At 39.5% G+C, this 22,671-nt stretch overlaps 1 protein-coding gene across 1 annotated transcript; it reads right to left on the reverse strand.

Annotated features, from left to right (window-relative positions):
* Positions 1–8,994: 8,994 nt before the first annotated feature.
* Positions 8,995–16,833, reverse strand: kifbp (kinesin family binding protein). The gene is made up of 7 exons (XM_053621813.1): positions 16,353–16,833; positions 15,962–16,060; positions 12,334–12,413; positions 12,037–12,220; positions 11,328–11,421; positions 10,343–10,455; positions 8,995–10,251 (listed from the first exon to the last, which is right to left on the reverse strand). Exons 1-7 carry the CDS (start codon positions 16,830–16,832, stop codon positions 9,373–9,375), a joined length of 1,929 nt encoding a protein of 642 aa, XP_053477788.1. The 5' UTR covers position 16,833; the 3' UTR covers positions 8,995–9,372.
* Positions 16,834–22,671: the final 5,838 nt, after the last annotated feature.

Genomic DNA, 22,671 nt, shown 5'->3' on the forward strand with positions numbered 1-22,671 from the left:
GAGATACAGAAATCAGAATGGGGGCAAATACTTTTTCACAGCACTGTAGCTACAGAGTGTAAATCTTTGTTATGTTCAATATCTCAGCCCATACAGTCTATCTGTGATTGTTGCGGCCAAAAATGCTTGATTTCGCTGCGACTTTTTTCAAAATCTATGATGCAATCTGCTGAGTTTTTTGTGCTTTTTTGCTACTGTCTTTTGCTACTTTGCTACTACTTGAATTGGAGAAATTGCAATTGCACAAAATTGTTTTGCACGGTCTTTCACAGTGATGTTTGTTAGTAAATGAGACCTTTTAGCTGTATTCATGTTTGAATTGAATGGGGCTTTGGCTGAATGTGTGTTGTGATGACGCCACATGACCTGTCTTGGCCCAAATCTGCAGAAAATCTGTGGTAATTAAAAAAATTTGCAAGCTCCTGCAAATATGGCAGAGTTTCCTTGATTTTGCCTTAATTTCTGTGACCGCAAAATCCTGGAGGGACTGATCTCTGTGCAGAGTATGACAAGACTACTGCTTAAAGCTGAATAATACCACACTAAACAGTTTGTCAAAACTGTGCACCATAGTTGTCATACATAGGTGGTGCCTTGAATCTTGGGGAGTTTCCTCTTTCAGGCTAACGCTGCTGATTCTGCAAATATAAATCCAGATTTAAGAAAGGGTCAAACAGCCAAATGTGTCATATAATTAGACTGTCAGATAAAAACATCTGAATCATAAAAGTCAGACATAGGCTTCATATGTGCATACTATTTGCATACATTTTAAAGGAAACCAAGAAGGTTTATAACTAAGGAGCAGGTTATTTATAAATAGATAGATAGATAGATAGATGGATGGATGGATGACTTTATTAATCCTTGGTGGGGAAATTAAGGTGTCTTCACAGCCAGGTACATTAAGTACAGTCACAATACAATATAACAAGTACAATACAATACCATACAATCACAGAACAATTTCAATTAAATACAATAAGCAAACTCCTCAGTAAGTAATTAAAACCTAAAGAAGCCACATTTATTGGTTGAACAATGATTTGGTTTGATTTTGGCTCATATTCAAATTTAAAAAAAAAAACCATTCATTCATCTTCAGTAGCGGCTGAATCTTGAGCAGCAGGATCCGGGGCCTTTCCTAGGGAACATTGGGCACAAGCTGGGAGAAGTCATCCCATATGGGATCCTAGTTCATGATAGGACTCATAGGACACACACACACACACACACACACACACACACACACACACACACACACACACTAAGGGCAATCTACTGTAAATATGAATGAGTAGGTGTGAATTGAGTTATTTTTTTCCCAAAGTCAGAAAATAAGAATAAAGATTTAATAAGATGATACTCTTTTTTCACTTTTGCCACAAGTAGGAGGAACTGTTTTATGGTTAAGTGAAATTTGGAGCAAGTCAGTTGACCCTTCGCCATGACCATTCAGGGGAAAATGAGTTCCAGAGGGGGAAAAAAAAACAATTGTGAAAAAAAGTGAAGCTTTTTCACACTGCAGGTTTCCAGTGCCAGAGGATGCAAAGCAGCCCCAGAGCATCACCGAGCCACTACCATGCTGGACTGTGGACAGAGTGTTCTTTCTTCATTCTTCTTCCTCCAGACATACCACCGATCCATCGTGCAGAAAAGTTCCAGTTTTGTTTCATCGCTCCACAGAACAGAATCTCCAAACTTCTGTGGCTTATTTATATGATTTTGAGCCGACTATTCTTGTGCTTTTGGGTCAGTAGTGGTGTACATCTAAACGTGTGTGTCTGTACATGTAACCCTTCTGTGTTTAGGACGCGCCTTACTGTGCTCACTAAAACCTCAGTGCCTGTTGCCACCAAGTCTTGCTGCAGGTCTTTTGCAGTCAGTCAAGGGTTTTTCACAACCTGCCTTCTCAGAAATCTGGTTGCAGCCGTGTGATAGCTTCCATTTTCTGCCCCTAGCTAGTTCAGGTACTTCATATATTTTCTACCCCTAGCCAGTTCAGGTATTTCATGTGTTTCAGCTCAAGCACAACTGGTGCAACTAATGAAGCCCTTGATTAGTTGCATAAGGTGTGATTGAGACAACACCTGTTTTGCATATTTGTGCTGTTGTGAGAGATTCTATTCAGGGGGTTGAATAATTTTGAGAAAGTTGCATTTTCAGTTGAAGTTTAGTGATGGAGTGTACTGCAGTTTAAAAATGTTTAATTGTGCCAAGCAATTAGTTGCTGTTCTTTGCAATGTTTTGTCCCTGTTAAAAAGATATCAAGATTTAATACAAATGCAAATATTGATGCAGATCTGGGACTGGAAAGCTCTGGATAAAAACTCAGTGGCAGTAGATGACTTTGGAGGTAAACGCTCCATTAAAGTCAGAAGTGTCCAAATTTTTTTCAAAGGGGGCCATATTAGACTGGAGGATTGATAAAATTGACCACTTTAGTCAGGAACTCTCAAGAATTCACAAAAGGTTTGCAATGCTTAGTAGTTGGACGCTTTAGCACTAGTAAACTCCGTTTGCTCTGACAAAAATTTCCTTCTGCCAGGATAGCTTCCACCTGCTTCAGTTTCTCTGCCCTCTCATACGCAGAATATTTTTTGCAATGCCCATGATTTGTTTCGTAATGTCTGATGATATTACATACTTTAAATGCCGCAACAGTCCCTTGACATACGAAACACACACATTTACAAAGTTAATTTGCAGGTGTGGGGGCATGGTGGCTTAGTTAGCATGTTTGCCTTGTATCTCCAGGGTTTGGTTCCTGCCTCCACACTGTATATGTGGAGTTTGCATGTTCTCTGGGGGTTTCCTCTCCCAATCCCCCAATGGGACACTTGTGGCTCACGTGGTAGAGCGGGTTGTCCACTAATCGTAGGGTTGGCGGTTTGATTCCCGGCCCAGATGACCTCACATGCTGAAGTGTCTTTGGGCAAGACACTGAACCCCAAGTTTCTCCCAACGGCAAGTTAGCGCCTTGCATGGCAGCTCTGCTACCATTGGTGTGTGAATGGGTGAATGAGACACAGTGTAAAGTGCTTTGGATAAAAGCGCTATATAAGTGCAAACCATTTACCGTATACCAATCCAAAGACAAGCGTTGCATTATCAAATTGTGTGTGATTGTGCCCTGCGATGAGTTGACATAAACATGTCCAAAATCTGTACACAGGCTCCATTTGGCCCTGGGGTTGGACTTTGGACACCTCTGATTAAAGTATCCCTGAAAAATCCCTGATTAAAATATCATCTGGAAAAAACATGCTTTTAAAGGGTTGCCATATTCTGATTATATAAGTTAATGTTTGGGTCAAATTCCTTTGCTAATTTGATCGTTGATAGGGATGCAGACCCTTCTGAAAATGACACAGCCTTCAGTGGTTGGACGTTCACAGCTCTGCAGTGACCCACTGTGTGTGTGGTTTTGGGTGGAGGTGTGCAGTGCTTGCTTTTATTTTCCACATTGCTGTCACTGTCATATGATGGAAAAAAGCTTTACTGCTCCGATACAAATTGATAATGACTAAAGTGGAAGCCAAACTAAATTCACATCAATCATGTAAAAGACTGCATCACTTTATTGGCACAAAGGAAATGTCACCACAACTGATTAGCCAAACCAGTAAACTCAGCCTGTATAAAACATGTTTCAGCTGACACGAAGCTCATACTGCCAGGAAGTGGGTTTTATAATCTACTCACAGGAAGTGACAAAGACATGTTATTAAAGACGTGACAATTTTTTCAACAGAACTACAGAACACCTCTATTTAAATAACTCATTCTAGGTTTTATATATAGTTTTTATACATTACCAAAATTTATATCTATATTTTACCAAATCTATTCATTTTTATTTATATCGTCTTGAGCAAGTTGGCAAAGAAAGGCCTTGGGATCAATAAAGTTCTTTTCTTGATGCTTTAAAATCTTGTACAGTGTATCTCTTTTTTGTAAGATGATTTCCTGTGTGGGACTGTGATGACAGAAACTGTGTCTCTTGCTAAAGGGGAAATTACAACAAAACAGATGAAGATTTCAAATTCAATAGCCCTTTTTCATCCAAAAGCTGCAAACATCAACACAAGAAAACACTTACAGGAAATACTGTAGACTTCTGTATTGATTCACTGTGACTAGGAAAACAATCAGGCTTGAAATCACGGATATTCTTCCACTGCAGTGTGATAGATTACTGTTGTAACATAAGAAATAAGATGTTTTCTTCTTGACCTTCTTGTGTACACATGTATAACACAATGAAGTGTTTTCTGTGCATTTCTGAACTAGGTTGGGCTGAGAGTGTGGTGGAAGATTGTTACTCATAGGCTCAGCAGTGGCAATTGTGGGAGTTTAATTTCCCAACCTTCTGGTCACAAGCACAGAACCAAAATGTGTCACATTGAAATGGAAAGGTCAGTTCTTTTGTTTTTGCTATATACTAAAGGCATTTGGGTTTGAGATCAAAATATATGAGTGAATATGAGATGATGGATCAGAATTTCAGCTTTCATTTCCTGATATTTACATCTGGATGTGTTAATAGCTTCGGCACCTTCGGTAGCAGACCATCCAATTTTTAGGTGAGTAAAAGTATTGCAACAGACAGTTTTAAAGTAAATAACACTTAATATTTGGTTGCATATCCCTTGCTTGCAATAACTGCATCAAGCTGGTGACCCAATGACATCACCAAACTGTTTCAGTACTCTTTTGATGCTTTTCCCGGCTTGTACCACAGCTTCTTTCAGTTGTTTGTTTTGGGGGGTTTCTCCCTTCAGTCTCCTCTTCAAGAGGTGAAATGCTGCTCATTTATGTTAAGGTCTGGTGATTGACTTGACCACAAAAACTTCTGCTTTTTGTTGTGTTGGCAGTGCTTTTTGGATCATTGTCTTGCTGCATGATTAAGGTCCTCCCAATTAGACTGGATGAATTTCTCTGTACATTTGCAGACAGAATGTTTCTGTAAACCTCTGAATTAATTCTGCTGCTACCATCGTGAGTTACATCATCAATAAAGATTAGGGAGACTATTCCAGAAGCAGCCATGCAAGCCCAAGCCATGACACTACCTCCAACATCCTTGACAGATGAGCTTGTATGTTTTGGATCATGAGTAGACCCTTTCTTTCTCCACACTTTGGTCTTTCCATCACTTTGGTAGAGATTAATTTGGTTCCAGAACTTTTGTGGCTCATCTCTGTATTTCTTTTTGTGAATTTCAATCTGGCTTTCCTATTCTTACTCCTGATGAACAGTTTTCATCTTGTGGTATGGCCTCTATATTTCTCCTCTCGAAGTCTTCTTCGAACAGTGGATTGTGATACCTTCACCCCTGCCCTGTGGAGGTTGTTGTTGATGTCACTGACTGTTAGTTTTTGTATTTTTCTTCACAGCTCTCACAATGTTTTCATCAACTGCTGTTCTTTTCCTTGGCCATCTTGTTAAAGGTCTGGTTGTTAGTACACCAGTGGTTTCTTTCTTTTTCAGGACATTCCAATTTATTGCTTTGGCTATGCCCAATGCTTCTGCAATGGCTCTAATTGATTTCCCCTCTTTTTTAGCTTCAGAATGGCTTGCTTTTCTCACATAGATAGCTCTCTGGTCTTCAGTGTATAGCAAAAACTGAAGAATTGGCATTGTCATTCCAATACTTTTGGATGGGACTGTAGCTTTGTGGTAAAGTGCTACATCTCAGTCCTGTTTGTCTAGATAACCCCTGTCTTATTGACAATTCCTGGAATTACTCATTCTTTAAGTATAATTTTGAGTGGTGACATGAAGGCAATTGTGGAGTATAATTTGTTTGCTTGAGTACGGCTTCAGTCAAGGTCATGTCTCATTAGAGAGCAAAAACAAAGAGCCAGTTTAGTCCATTTCCTCTGTAAGGGTGATGTAGACAACTGCATGACATCATGATGCTGAGCTTGATGGAAACAATGAATCTGCAGCTTCTTTTCTGGTTTTCCTCTTGTACACACAGCAACTGAAACTATGGGGATTTCTGTCGCTAAAATTTTATGAAGGTTGCTACAGAAAGCAAGGTTTTTTTTTGGTTTCCATTGTCCCACATTAATTTACTTGATCTTGTTAGAATAATAGAGTGGCAGTTTATGCGCTTTCTGGAATTCCTAAAACAACAGAACTTAGTAAAATAAAACTCATGATTCATAAGAACATAAGCAGTGTTGGGTAAGTTAATCAAAAATAGTAATCCACTACAGATTACTAATTACTTTACTTTAAGGTTACTTTCAAAACCTATCAAACGTACAAAAATACACTACAAAGTGAAACTCATAGTTCCTTCAGTAATTTAAGTGCACGTCAATGTATGACATGATCAGAAAAGGTTGGATTTATCATAAAACTTGCCTCGGATGGGGACTACCAGACCGATAAAATATAAAACTTTTCTAACTAGGCTAGTTTGGTGTTGCTAGCCAAGTGGAGGCACAACTAAGCTATCATTGTATGGGTTTAGCTGCTACAGTGCCATGCAAAGTACATTATCTTTCCTTATGCTCTGCTCGTATCATGTTCAAGTTAACTGGAACTCATATAGACACTTACACACCTTGTTTTCTTGCTCAGCGTCAGAGGATGTTACTGTTTCAGTTTCAACCCATTTGCTGGTTTAAAAAAAAAATCTACATATATCCATTTTCCCCTCACATTGACTGTGTGAGCTAGCGTTTGGCAGAAGAGAGCTGTTAGCCAATAAGACACAAGTGTTTCCACATATTTTCCTGTAAAGGAAAATGATTGGTCTCGCCTCCGTTCACTGAAGATATAAAATTACAACACCACCGTCTTCTTTTACTGGTGTTCAGTTACATAGAGACAAACCGCTCCAAGGGGAGAATTATTCGGGGCTAAAGAAAAACTCTTCGGGGCTACAGCCCTGAATGCCCAGGCTGCGTTACGCCCCTGGTAGCTATGCAAAACATGATTTATTTTAAAAAGGTATTTTACTTAATATTGTTTTCTCAACAATAAATTTGCACCGCAAGTACCATCATTTTATTGACATCAGTAACTGTAATCAAATGACACAAATTTAAAATGTAATGTGTTACATTACTGCGTTATCAGAAAAAGTAATTAGAATACAGTAATGTGTTACTTTGTAACGCGTTACACCCAACTCTGCTCATAAGATTTACAAAAATGCAAGCTAATGTAAATCATACTCAACATTCCCCAAATTTTGTGCAATCCATTTTAACACACAAACTACAACATGAAACATGCATTCCAGTCAAACACTACTGATCACAAACAAATGCAAGACATTGTGTATTTTTAGCTCTTTAGAGAAGGAACGATGATGAAATTAAACTGCATGTAATGGCTTAACTGGTGTATAGAAATTTCCCTTTTCTAACATTTAGTGTTGGAGGAGTTTGAGATGTTTAAAATCATCATTCCAAGATTCTGAACCATAACTGAATCATCTAAAGCTACAGCACATAATATGCATCCTTGTGGTAAATGGTACAGCAATATACTAAGTGCGTTATGTTATAATTCTTAAGAACAAAATTGTACGTGGTGAAACCATGGCAAGATAGGAGAAAAGTTCGACTCCACACCGAGCCACCTCTGAGCAAAATAACAGGTGTAACAATTACAGACATTTTATCCTTTAAACTATGACACTAACCGAAGCTTCATATCTATTCACATACAGAGTCTTTAAAGTAATTCTGCTAGAAATATAGTGAACTGAAAATGGAGGAGAAAAAAACCAGGTGGATTCCAATGATAAAATTAATCAATTTCTAAACATGGGAATAATTGCTGAACCATTTTGGTACTTTCCAGAGATAATGAGCCAGTACATCAGCTGGAGTTCTGTCAGTATGTCTGTATTCATCTGGTGATAAACAAGACAGGAAGTCCAACTAACACATCATTCCTAGACAAGTAGTTAGATTACACAGCACCTTAATAATAGAGACCTGTTTGGGTATGTCTGGTCTGACGAAAAATAAACAGCATCTTAAATACTGTGTAACAGTCTCCAGTCCAAAGAAGGGAAACTATCAGTTAGAAATGAGCCAGAGACAGAAGCAGAGCTCCCCCATTAGTCATCACACAGTTACACCACCAGATTATCATGAAACTGAGGACAAAACAATAATCAAATAAACATCTCTTCTTAACATCCAGAAGTACTGCAAAGGACTAAAGATGATCAAATGTACCAATAATCAAATAAAAATATGTCAGCTTTGTGTTCAGAGCTCACTCTCCATGTGTTAAGAAAATAACAATAATAATAATGAGTCTTTATTGGTCACATATACATTACAGCACAGTGAAATTCTTTTCTTTGCATATCCTGACATGTTAGGAGGTCGGGGTCAGAGCAGAGGGTCAGCCATGATATGGCGCCCCTGGAGCAAAGAGGGTTAAGGACCCAACAGTGGCAGCGCAGCAGTGCTGGGGCTTGAACCCCCCAACCTTCCGATCAGTAACCCAGAGCCTTGACCGTCAAGCCACCACTGCCCCAGTTAACGTCATATAACAAGCACTATTACAGACAGTGCACCGAGCACTCATTTGTTAATTCATTCACTGTCAGTAAGCACTTTAACCTAATCAGGGTTGCGATGGATCTGGAACCAATCCCAGTAACAATACACACGAGGTGTGCATCCTGGATGAGACACGAATCTATTACAGGACACCATGTACACAGGCCTTCACAATTTAGTGTAGCCAATTCACCGGTATGTTATTTGGGAGATGGGAGGAAACTGGAGAACCTGGAGGAAATCCATGTGGAATAGGGGTTTACATAAACACAAACTCCACACAGACAATAACCCAAGCTCTGGCTCAAACTGGGGACTCTGGAGCTGTGAAACAGCAACGATACCCACTGCAAAACCCTGCTGCCCACCATGCACTCAGCTGACAATTTCAGACTGGTAAGAAAATTTTTAAGGTTGTGCCACCCAAATAAGAATGCGCAAGACAAACTAACGAAAACAAATTAATTTATTTATTAAGCATAAGTGTATTTAACAGTTACACTATATTTCATTTTCTACCTTGATCAGATACGATAGATATGACCACGCACTGTAACATTAAATATATTAGTGATAACTGAATCATGCAGTTCAGCAAGGTAAGTACAGGAAACGCTAGTCTGCTCCCATGTTTGTACAAGTAAAGGTGAATGATAGGTCAGCTAGACTAGATTGGGAAAATGGGGTATCACTAATTATGGAGACTGGAAAATGTATATACACTCTGGTCTACTGTAATATGATGGTTTTAAAGTGGAACAGAAGGATTTTTGTCAGCTCTCATTATAGCCTGTAATCATCTTTATAAAGTGATCACAATTTCATCTTAGTTAGAGGAGGCCATGCTACATGCTATTCTATTGATCTTCATAGGAAGGAGGGTCACCATTTCTTCACTCAGCTCCAGTTCAGTTTCCACAGCCTTCTTGGCTTCTGGGTGCTCCTCACAATACTGCACAACAAAGTTGTACGACTCCAGTGAGAGGTTGAGATTCTCCAATTGAGTGGCCAGGTTTCCTGAGATGATCTTGGACTGAAGTCGAGCAATACGAAACTTCGCCACAAGTGCCGGTCTCAGCAAATCGTCTTCGAGTTTTTCAGGAAACTTGCCCTCTGGTGAACGGATGGAGTCGAGGAACATTTGGTAGTACTTGATGGATGCCGAGCACAAGTGGTTGAACTTCTTTATGGTGTGTGCGTCCGGCTGGTCCTGCTTTTCAGCCACGGCCAGTTTTAGGTCCATCATTTCATAGAAGGTCTCGGCGAGTTCGAACTGCAACTGTCGGCAGATCAGCAAGTAGTACTGAGCGTTCAGATCCTTGCAGATGGGCTCGAGCATGTCCACGCGCCGCTTGTGCATCTTGCAGCGGCGCTCCAGGTCCTCCTCAAAAAAGGCCAAGACCTTAAAAAGAGCACTGTGATCTTGAAGGATCTCGATATGGTCCGTTACGTGACCATCCATCTCGAAATACTCCTTGGCCTGCGTCACGTAGCCTTGACCCACCAGAAAGATGGCACGAGCTTCTTCAAAGTTCAACGGAAGTATGCAGCTCACCTTCTCCTCCTGGCTGCAAATCGAATCGAACGTGTCAGCGGAATCAAAGAGAACGGCTGTTTTTCTTCCTCTCTCTTTTTCCTCCTCCTCATGCCGTCGGGCACTTTGCAGCTCTTCCTGTCGGTCCAAGTCTAACTCTCCAATGTTGTCCTGAAGAGGGCAGCAAAAACATTCAGATTCATTTAACAACAGCAGCAGCAATCTAAAGACAGACTTGAGAACATGAGTGGAGCAAAATTACCTCCAGAAGCTTTTTGGCATCTTGTAACAGATTAAGGCAATATTTGATCCAGCACCTTGCAATTTCAGCTCTTTTCTGACGTAGCTGCTCACGTTTGTCATATTCAGCTTCGCCTGTCAAAGACACAAATGAAGTTCTAAGTTACACATCAAGAGGGAAATTTGGGTTATTTTATTAAATTAAATTAAATTAAATATAAAGTTATAAAACAACAAAAATACATGTTGGTGTGAACCTGAGGTATATCAGACAAAGTAAACTACTTAGAAAAACCTATACCACAGCACTGCTGAATGCTTGATTCTGATGTAGTTGTAGTTCAGCTTCAAGGTTTATATCAATAAACTTATTCTAATATGACATTTCTATAACAGCTTACACAGAGACATTCTGTGAGGAGAATGTTTTAGAAGCAGTGTCAGTGCTATCTAAGATTCAGAGATAAAGCTGTTCTGACACAGGAAAAACAGGACTTTATGGTTTCTTAGTAACATGACAAGTTGCATTTTTATCTCTTATTAACTTCAAGAAGGGGGGGGGACAGAGGCTAGTGAGGGAACGCCTGTTTATAACTGTTATAACATAAGTGATGACAGGAACTAACATGTTTCACAGACAGTCGATGACATTAAACATAACAATAAAAGGATAAAAGGTGTGACATGCTGGTCTTTAATAAACAAACAATTAGCGCTGACAAATGAATGTGGTATATAGTATGAGAAATAAAACCCTTCAGAAAGTGTTGCTATTGATAAATAATCAACTTCAGGGTGGTAACCGCATTGCATCCTGCCACATCACAACACTCTATTGGTGTTGTTTCCAATAACAGCATGCGCCATTGTGCTTGGTTCCTTACTTAAGTACTAAGATATGTTTACCCTTATGAGACCCCCACAGTGGTCCTACAGACTTAGTGCTAGTAAAAGGAAATTAAAATGCAGGCAATGTGACAGTTCAGGTCTTAAGACGTTAAACATACTTTCTTTGGCAGCAGCCTCTGAAGGGACTTCTCCAGCCAGACCAGCAATGACATTAGCTGCAGCCAAACAGTGTCGCGCCTCCATGTATCGTGTCTAAAAAAAACAAACAAAAAAAAACACATCAGCAAACAACTTAAGAGTGGTAATTATGGAATTAGTGTTTAAAGGGTAACGTCTGCTTTTATTCCATTATGTAGCTAACGGTGAGTATACTAGACTGTGAGAAAGGAGAAAAGTGGAATGGAATGTAGGCGAGACCTTTGCAACAGCATAGATAAGAAACTCACTCACACTTGGTTTTTGACCATACTGCAACAACAGATCTCTCGGATTTATTTTTGAAGACTAGGTACAGACCTATAGCTACAGGAAATAGCTTTCATTGGTTTCCTTTGTCCTATATTGGTCTGTTCAACCTTTTCGAAAGGTCTTCTAGTTAACAGGTGGAACCAGTGTAAAAGGCAGTGTTGGAATGAACTGAATTTGATTACAGCCAATTCAAGTTGATCAGTTTTCTACCGGAAAGATTTGGATCATGGAAATAAAGTTAGTATTCTAGTATTTTGTAGAATAAAAATGCAATCATAAAAGCACAAAACAGGAATAGTGAATACAGTCCAACACTAGGGGTGTATACAATATGATTTAAGGACTAGCTGAAAACTGAAAAGACGTTCAAAACGTACATTAAAGAATTTAAAAGCTTACCTTGGTGATGTAATACTGCGACAGTGTGGCAGCATTGATAGCCCACTCGAGTGGCACAAACTGGCTGAACTTCAGCTGTCTCTGCAATGTGCTGTGGCAGTACTGTCCCGCTCTCTCATACTGACCCAGATATTTATACACTTGGGCCAGATAATAAAGCGTGTGTGTGTATGCCATTTCAAATCTGCCAAAATTAACAGATGATAAAAAATAAAAAAAAGTATTCACAAAAGAGAAACCAATACAAACATCTTGATGTTTGAACATCTTGAAAAATGTATATGAGAAGCATCTCACCTCCTCATTCTCTCTTGTTGGGAGGGTGCATCTTCCTCTAGCACAAAGAAATCTACCAAATCCAGTGGTGGTTGGCCATCCTAGAAACGTTAAACATGAAGTACTCAATATTTCATATCACCCATGGATAGCTTCTACTACATTCTGAACCAATGACTGTGGTCTAGTCAGTCCCTCCAGGAGTTTGGGATTTTGCGATTGCAGAAATTAACGCAAAATTAAGCAAACTCTGCAATATTCGGAGGAACTTGCAATTTTTCTAAATTCCTGAAGATTTTCTGCAGATTTGGGCCAAGACGTGCCATGTAATATCATCACAACATGCATTCAGCTAAAGTTATCTTCGAGTCATGAGTACAGCTAAAAGGTCTCGTTTACCAACAAGCATCACTGTGAAAGACCGTGCAAAACAATTTTGTGCAAATGCAATTTTGCCAATTCAAGGAGTTTTCTGCAAAAAAAAGCACATAAAAAACTCTTTTCTTTTGAAAAAAGACGCAGCAAAATCAAGCAATTTTGGCCACGACAATCACAAAAAACTCTACGAAATCCTGTATGGACTGTCTAGCTATATTAGTCTGATTAAACATAAACCACTGAGTTATTGTGCATTAAACCAAAATAAAAGCGTTAAATAAAATTCAATTGTTTCTCTCCCTCAAACTTCATAACATCAGCACTTACGCTTATTTTGGGCAAGTTTTAGATCTTAAACATGATACCCAGTATCCCTATTATAATGCCCTTTTCATTCATTCATCTTGAGTAAGCACTTTATCCTGGAGAGGGTCGTGGTGGATCCCAGGTATCAGCACTTCAAATTTGATATTTTTTAATACCATATTCAAGATATTTCCACAAAGATTTAAGACCTGCAGGTCACTTCAATCATGCTACACGATACATCAGCTATAATGGATTGTGTTCATGCATATATATCCATTTCTGGGTTTAAGTAAACTATAGCAGGGTAAACTTCTATAGAGGGATATGGGAGACCGTAGCAAATACCCTTTTTGCATTACCATTTACTCAAACAGTGAAAGAAAAAAAAATCGAGTATTTCCTTCCCATGACTTTCCAAGAGAGGTAAAGAAATATAGAGAGATGGATTACAGAAGTCATAAGAGAAAAAGATGACGAATTTACCATCACTCCCCCAGCAGCTGTGTTAGAAACCCCCTTGCAGCAGTGTTTACTAGTTTTTTTGTAATTTAATGCCAAGGTAATGTAACAAGTAGTGCTATAAATGTACAGACATTTTTGTAAAGAAGAAGATATATACATATATATATTATTTTAAATTCTATATTTGTAATATTACTATTGCACTGAATAATATTTAATAATAACACAAATATATTTGGGAGTACAAATAGTAATAATAGTAATATATTTCTGACTTAATTACTTTTATGTGTCAGACTTTGTGGCTTATATTTTGGCGGAAAACCGCAGGAAGACCTCCATTTAGTTGGCAACAGTTTTTTAAATTCGCTTCTCATTAACAATCAGGTGAAATGCTCTGTCCACAAAATGTTTGAGATTACGATAACGTAAAACCAAAGTGAATCTGGCGTGTGTCGTGTCTAAATGGAGGTTATAAGGGACACAAACTCAGCACAGACAGAGATGAAGTTGGTGTGGAGCGGCGTTTACTGTAAACCGAGCCACTCTGAAACTAAGACTCTAAGACTCCACTGCAACACATTATTATATTGGCAATAATTAAATTGATGAAACAGTACATAGTCCTATTTTCAGCGGGATGTAAACATCTGCCTTAAATATGAATCCTGTGCAGGTCTCTAATACAAACTGTGCAAGAGTCATATTGTACACAAAGACAAGCTAAATGTACAACAGACAGACCATGGAGGAGGCAGGGAATTGCCTTGCATTAGATAACAAACCTGTGGGCAAATATTTGTTAGATTGTTTAAATTTCATGGTTTCTAAGTTAAAAAAAAACCCCAACAGAAATTTTCATCTACAACAATTTAAAATTAGTCCTGATGCTGGAAAACACAAAAAAACGGAGTCATTAGTAAGAGTATCATTTGCATATCGTTTACATTTACAACATTTCTCATTTATACAACTGAGCAGTTGAGGGCCCTGATCAAGGCAATATCAGCTTGATGGTGCTGGGATTTGAACTCACACCTTCCGATCAGTAGTCCAGTAGTCAGTAATAATTAGGTTAATTGCTGTCCATGTAAACGTAGTCAGTGACTACGTTTACATGGACAGCAGTAATCTAATTATTGACCTTACTCTGAGTAAGACAATATTGTGATTAAGGTGTTTACATGAGTCGCTTTTAGAATACTCCTTTCATGTACCCGTTTTACAAGTTATAGAACATAGTTCGATTAACAGCACACATCATTACATCACCATGCCACGCTGTCCGACGTCCCTCTAGAATTTCACGTATCATCATACAGTTCGTCTTCGTTATGGTACCGTATACAGTTTTGGGTGTTTTTATTTAAATTTTTACGAATGCTTCAAGTGCGGTTAATTATTTGTCATGCTATACGTGCAAATGGGACAACTGCTTGAAGCCGTGGGCTGCGTCCCAAACCGCGTACTTACCGTCTATATAGTAGCCGAGATACATGTATTTCGTCTACTACAGGCCTATAGTAGGTAAGTACGCGGTTTGGGACACAGCCGTGCTCTCTTGTTTGCCGTAAAACGGTTGAGCACTGCCGTGTGTGATCGTGTCCTGTCGCAAAATGCGGTGAAAACTCTCACACGACGTTCATAATGTGATTAAGGGGTTTACATGTCTGTAATAGATGTCGATAATGCGACTAAAACAGGAGTACTCCACGTCTTAATTCAATTTGTGTTTACTTCGAGTATGACCTTAACCAGATTAAGGTAATTAAAAATTGCTGTTTACATGGTAGTTTCTTAATCAGAGTATTGTCTTAATCGGGTTAATAGTGGACTATTGTTGTCCATGTAAACGCACTGAGTGATTACTGAGGACCTTAATCCGACTAAAGTCATACTCGAAGTAAACACAAATTGAATTAAGACATGTTGAGTATTCCTATTTTAGTCAGATTATTGAAGTGCATTACAGACATGTAAACACCTTAATCACACTATGAACGTCGTGTGGGAGTTTTCACCGCATTTGCATACACACATGGCAGTGCTCATACGTAGTCGGTAAGTACTCGGTTTTGGACGCAGCCCATGGCTTCAATCAATTGTCCATTTGCACGTATAGCACGACAAATAATGAACTGCACTTGAAGCTTTCGTAAAAAAACAAAACAAAACAAAAAAAACTGTATATGGTACCATAATGAAGAGTAACTGTATGTTGATACGTGAAATTCTAGAGAGAATGTCGGACAGCGTGGCGCAGTGACGTAATGACGTGTGCCGTTAATCGATCTATGTTCTATAACATGTAAAACGGGAACATGAAAGGAACATTCTAAAAGCAACTCATGTGTCACACACCTTAATCAGAATATTGTCTTATTCGGAATAAGGACAGTAATTAGATTACTGCTGTTTATGTAAACATAGTCAGTGTGTCTTGGATGATGCAGTAGTACAATGTGTATGAGGACTGGATGATGTGAAAACGCTGAGTCACCTCTTTCATGTAGTGAACATAAATGGACTCAGCCGTTTCCAAAAAGCCTTGAGCTTTCTCGGTTTCGTCCCGTCCGGCCCATAAGATGCCAAGCTGGTTCTGCAAAAAAGAAAAATACCATTAGGAAAAAGAATAAGCCCAAGAGAATCAGCAGCTGGCTTGTTACCTCGCAAATGCACACTACCATACTAAACAGTATGGAGAAATATAACGTCACTAGGAGTGGCAGTCTAGCGGGTTGCCATGGCCACGTCCAAACCAACATACTAAGGCACTAACAAGTATGGTGCGGTTTGTTTTGATTTACTAACTAGTACGGAAGTATTGTGCGGTTTTGGATGTAGCCAGTGATGTTAATGTTGTACATATAGGGAAAACATTGGCCATTTACCCTGACTTGTATGAACAGCGAGACATTTTCCCGTGTTACCGTACACTCCTCCAGCAATTTCATACAGTTCATTAAGTATTCTTCGCCAGCGGAGAGCTCCTCGGTTTCGATATGGTTCACACCCAGATGATAGTCAATCACGCCGAGTTTGGCGGCTCGGAGTCCGGCTCGAGAGTCGCCTGCGTGCGGTTTATTATTAACTCCTCCATTTACCACCTCCCCGTCTGCAGGCTCTGCTGGCTGACGGTCCGGCTCCCGGTCCTCGTTCTCGCTGTCGTCTACGTCGAAATTCTTTACCGTACAGTAAATCTCCTTCAGCAGCTCCCTAGCTTTATATTTAGAGCGGAAAGGGTCGTTTTCGGGATCTTTTCGCGATTCTGTTTCGGAAAGATCTTGGGCGCGGTGAAATTTCTCGCACACCGCCCTCCATTCTCGGCTGTTGGTGGACGCCATGTTGGACTCAAGTGAGGTTAACGGCATGTAACCGACGACACCAGGGGTCAGTAGAGAGCCTGCGTATTGCTTAAATATGAACTAGTTAACTAAAAGACAGGTTAATAAAACAAATCAGATAACAGAACACACTGAGAACACCTATAAGGAGAACACAGATAAATACACAAACTGAAAGTGACCCAATTTGGTTGGTCTTTTAGAAGTTAGTGTAGAACAACGTTTTAAACGAGAGTTTCCTCATTGCAGCCTGTAAAGCGATGACTTATTGGATTACATCCACTACGTACTGGATGTTGCAACCCTAACCATAACCTTAGATGAATTACCTAAACCGGGTTCACACTACGATGATGGCCACAATTTGGTCATCTGAGACAAATTTTGAGAATCCTAAAATATTCCTATAATCCCAGGCATGTTCCCCAGCAGCCGGTTAACAGTCATGCGATCAAACTTTTCCTCCGATTAAATTCTCAGAAGTGTCAGAAGATTTGAGGCACAGTCCTGTAGTGTTGCTTCTCCTACTCCGTATGAGTCTTCTTGCGTGCGTCCGTTTTCCGTGTCTGGACTGTCGTACAGGCTGACATTAATGACAACTGCGATCCTACAGTGTGAAATGGCTTACAGCGGGGATCATGTTCGTACAGCCTGACAAGCAACAGTCTCAAAGGACTATTAAAAATCGCCGTATTCACCCGGTTTTGTTACAACAAGCAGTACATAGTGGATCTAATCCAATACATCATGGCGCTACAGGCTGCAGTGAGGACCCCTTATTTCAACCTGAAAGAAGAGCTTAGTTATGTCCCAAATGACATACTATACACTGGGTACTTACACTATACACTATATACTCTACACCAGGGGTGTCCAATCTTATCCGGAAAGGGCCGGTGTGGGTGCAGGTTTTCATTCCAGCCAAGCAAAAGCCACACCTGAGTCTATTGAAAGCCAAGATCCACTGATTAAACAGGTGGAATCAGGTGTGGCTCCTGCTCGGTTGGAATGAAAACCTGCACCCACACCAGCCCTTTGCGGATAAGATTGGGCACCCCTGCTCTTCACTATGTACTTTACCGTCTAGTGTATGAATTTTAGAAGGGTAGTATTGTCTCAAATGGAACACTGGCAGTTTTTTACTAACAGGAAATATAATCTTTTTCCCAGTCAGTGGCTAGCTAGCTTTAGCAGAATACCCAGAGGGTGAATCTCAATCCGTTCCCTAGGTCGTGAATCAGTATATCGTGTACAGCAGTTCGGCACTGGTAAAGACCCTAGCTCACTACACATTGGGACACTGATGACTCAATTTCCGGCAACAAGACTACATACTACAAACTACAAATGTCACCACTGGCGTTTATCAACAACAGGCAGGACTGATATCTTTCTGATGTTATACGTCATATACATTTGCTAGCTTAATCACACAAGTTTCTGTCATTGTACTTAAAGCAGGATTGTAGGCAAGCTAGTAGCTTTAAAAAAAAAAACGTTAATCACTTAAAATTCGTTAGACTCAAACAAACCGTATATAGCATGTCAAATAAAGTTAAATATGACTAACATAAGTAATCATTTGAGAGCTACAACAATGATAGCAAGCAACTTTTTTTCGAGCTGAGAGAATTCAGAAAATATGACATTATGTCCAGTATGGGAACATAGTGAGCATCGACGTTAGTGCATTGGAAGGATTTTGCAATTGAGATTGCAAAATCATGATCATTGCCATGATCAGTACCCTGACTACTGGAGCTGATTGAGACACATCCTTAGTCAACGAAAAATTAATGTTACCTATGCCCAACATGACGTCAGTCACCATCAAATGGAGGCGTAGTCATCTCCGCAGGCGAATTTTGCTTGCATGATTAAAAAAAAAAATCTGCATAGTAAGTAGTGGTTGTGGCTATGGCTGCTAGCAGTGTAAACATTTAAGGAACATAGTGCCAGACAAAGGCAAAATGTAGTAATTAACCCTTGATTTAGTGTGTCTTTTGTATTTACTTAAGTTTTCACACTCCTTTAAAAACATTCTGAGTCCTTTAACTAGCTTAGTTATCAATCTAACGTTAGCCAGCCAACTTTACACCATCAGCATCAGACAAACACAGCTCACCACAGAGGATGTCATCTACTCTCACGTGCATCGTGTAAGCCGTACATATCAGAAATCTATTTGCAGAACACAGGTCTTCACATTCTTGTCACGTAAAAATATATTTACACCTTGACTCTGAAAGATGCTTTTAGTCTATGCGTTTAGTTTTTCTTTTTAGACTTTGAGAACTCTGAGAACTACTTTGGATTCACCTCAACATCTATATTGCAGATGAAAAAGCAAGTTAAGTTAGTGATGTTTATAGAAGTCAGAGAAGGAAGTTTTTTCCTCAGGTTAAACACAACATTCCTTAGCTGCTCCACATTAAAAACACTGAAGTCCACAGAAGGAAAATATTACTTGTTCGTGGAAAACTTTTCAATTTAGGTCAGATAAAGGATTCAAGAATTCAAGTATTCTAGGATTTTTGTTATTCCAACACATGTACATTAGCTGGAATGAAATTACGTACCAAAGGTCCAGTTAAAACCACTCACAGGTAATCACAGGTAATAACAGCTAACTCACTCATAAATAAACTGCTCATAAAGTATGAGCAGTCCAATGACAAGAAATCCTATAAATACAGGTTGACAGCTGTTAGATGTAGTTTTTGATCATGAAATGTGTCAACACTGCCTCAGTTATGGAATGCTCAATTAATGATGTGAAAAAAAATCTGAGCTGACATGTGGTTAGCCACAAAGAGTGCAGAATGTGGTTTATAGACCAAAGAGTCTGACTGATTAATATTAAAAAGTGAAACCAGAAAAATAAGGATGACCTTCCACCACAGACCATCACAGTGTCTCTGCAGTCACCAGGTCCACTGTGTCCTACGACTCTGATTTCACATCACGATTGACTGATTGATTGATTGATTTCTTTATCGTCATTGTACAAACATACAACAAAATTATGGACTTGCCAACATATACAGTTACAAAATAATTGAGTGCATATTACCAACAAAGGCCATATTCCGTGCACATAAATGGTACATGGAATAAAGTCCTCATAACGTTATTGCACATAAATGATTCTTGCATATTAAGGATGTGTTGTAGTTGGAGGGTGTGTTTTCAGTTCAAGGTTCAGTATGGTGTTAACTTTAGGATAGAAACTGTTCATGAATCTTGTGGTACATGTTTTGATAGACCTGTAGCGTTTTCCAGTCGGCAACAATTAAAACAAATGATGAGCAGGGTGATATGGGTCCTTCAGAATGTTATGTGTTTTCTGCAGGCAATGGGAGGTAAATATGTTGTCCAGGGTAGTGGTTTGGTTTGTGATGATGTACTGATGTAGAGCTGCCTCCATACCACACCAGCATACCATGTGTGAGGACACTCTCAATGGAGCAGAGGTAGGATGACACCAAGAGCTGTTTTGACAGGTTTACCTTCCTGAGCGTTCTTAGGAAGTATAGCTGCTTTTGTGCCTTCTTGACTAGCGCCATGATGTTTATCATCCATGAGAGGTCTTCTGAGATGTGTGTGCACATCCAGAAATTTAAATCTGGAAACTCTCTCCACCATCTTCCCGTTAATATGCAGTGGTATGTGAACATCTCGCTTCTTCCTGAAATCAATAATGAGTTCATTTGTTTTCTTGATGTTTAGAGTCAGATTATTCTCTGTGCACCACACCACACCATCAGCCTCTGTACCTCTTCTCTGTAGGCAGACTCAACCCCACCATAGTAGTGTGGTGCACCCCATCCATGAATTTGATAATGGTGTTAGTGTTATAAGACGCTATACAGTCATGGGTATACAGTGAATAGAGAAACGGGCTCAGCACACAGCCTTGTGGTACTCCTGTGCTGAGTGTCAGAGTTGAGGAATGATGCATGCCCATCCTCACTGACTGTGGCTGCTTTGTTAAGAAGTCCTTAATCCACAGGCAGATGTTGTGCTCTATTCCTTGGTCAGACATCTTGGAGAGCAATCTGCTGGGTAAGTTAGTATTAAATGCAGAACCATAGTCCATAAACAGCACCCGTGCATACGTTGCTTGTTGTTCCAGATGGCACAGTACACTGTGGAGGACAGTAAGGATGGCATCATTTGTCGAACTTTTAACCCTGTATGCATACTGGTGGGGGTCCAAGGTGAATGGCAGAGCAGCCTTGATGTGATGCAGAACCAGCCTCTCCAGGCATTTCATAATTACAGGTGTCAGTGTAATGGGCCTATAATCATTAAGGGATATTATGGCAGCCTGCTTTGGCACTATCGTGGACATCTTCAGGCAGGTTGGAACAGTGCACTGCAACAGAGAAAGTTTGAAGAAATTTGTAAATACCTCACCCAAAATTATCACCAAAACAAATAGGAACCTCAGGACAGTTACAAAAATGTGCCACAAGGTGTACACACACTATTAATTACACCTGGCTTTGGATATGACTGACAGGTGCTCAGAAAGGCATTCAGACAAAATCTAAAAGCTCTGCTGTGCAACATACCCAATTTCACTACTGCTGTTGCAAGTAAAAGCATTCCAGACAGATGTACACTATACTCCTAACCCTGCAGGTGTTAAGCAAACGTGTTAACCACTAAGCCACTGTGCTACCTCTTCCCTCCGTTTAGTTCCAGTGAAAGGAAATTGTAATGCAACAGTTTGGGGAAGACCCTTTTACTGTATGGGTGTCATGGGCAGGTATCCACATATTTTTGGCGATATAGTGGATAAAGTCTGCATATGGGCAGTGTGTGGCCACTCGCAATCTCATAGCATATGAGTCAGGCCTTATTGAATAATTGAATAATTTGTGAGGTAGCCAAGTGACAATTTTGATTACTTTGCTTCATCATGTGAGATAATGATTTTTGTCTAGCTCAACTCTTGCTGTCCAATCGTCTAGATAAAGGCATGTCACCAACCCTGGCAAACCTCTGGGTGCCAAAGCTAATCGAAAGGGAGGGATATGTCACTCCGCTGACATGAGAGTAGAGAAATTGGCTGTATTATACAGCAATTGAAATATGGAAATCTTTAAACCAAGCATAACAATTTCTTTTTTTTTTTTTTTAATCACTATAATTACATCTTTCTTATCTAAATTTATCAATTTGTTTTCTCGTATCAGTGAAAGAGTTCCCATCGCTCTCTCCCCTGGGTGCAGCATATAACTTTCTCTTAAGTATCAAACAAGTTGTTCATTACTTATACCAAATAGAAATCTGTATCCTATATGCAGTGCGGTCTTCTGAAATTAAATCTATGAATGGATGGCTGAGAAATTATTGTTATATTAATATTCTGTGTTTTTTTCTTTAATGAGAATGGGTCAGCAGGAAAGGGTTTAATAATGCAGCAAAAATGCATCTGGTGAAAACTACTCATAGAGAAGATGTTAAAATGTAGCGAAGTAAATGGAAACTCTAAAATTTGGTGACCCACTCAATTTAGCTAAAGACTAAATGTTCCACAACACTAGTAAAAATGTTCGATGAACCTCACACCTGAAGCATGTTGATAAAACAACAACAAAAAAAATTGGATCCCAATATAAAAATCCTCCTCCTAACAGTTCATCGTGGTGAAGGAAGTATAATGGTGTGAAACTGCTTTGCTGGAAGCTTCCAATCAGGAAACTCACGTCAGATCTATGCTTAAATGAGGTTGGCTCATGCAACATAGCAATGACCAACAGCACAGAAGTAAATCATCAACATTGTCGAACTTTCATGTTTAACAACAGCTTACACACAGAGCTGACCTCAGATGGACTGGAATGCTGAGTTGCAA

This window comes from Ictalurus furcatus, chromosome 3 (genome assembly GCF_023375685.1).
Source record: "Ictalurus furcatus strain D&B chromosome 3, Billie_1.0, whole genome shotgun sequence".
NCBI lineage: Eukaryota > Metazoa > Chordata > Actinopteri > Siluriformes > Ictaluridae > Ictalurus > Ictalurus furcatus.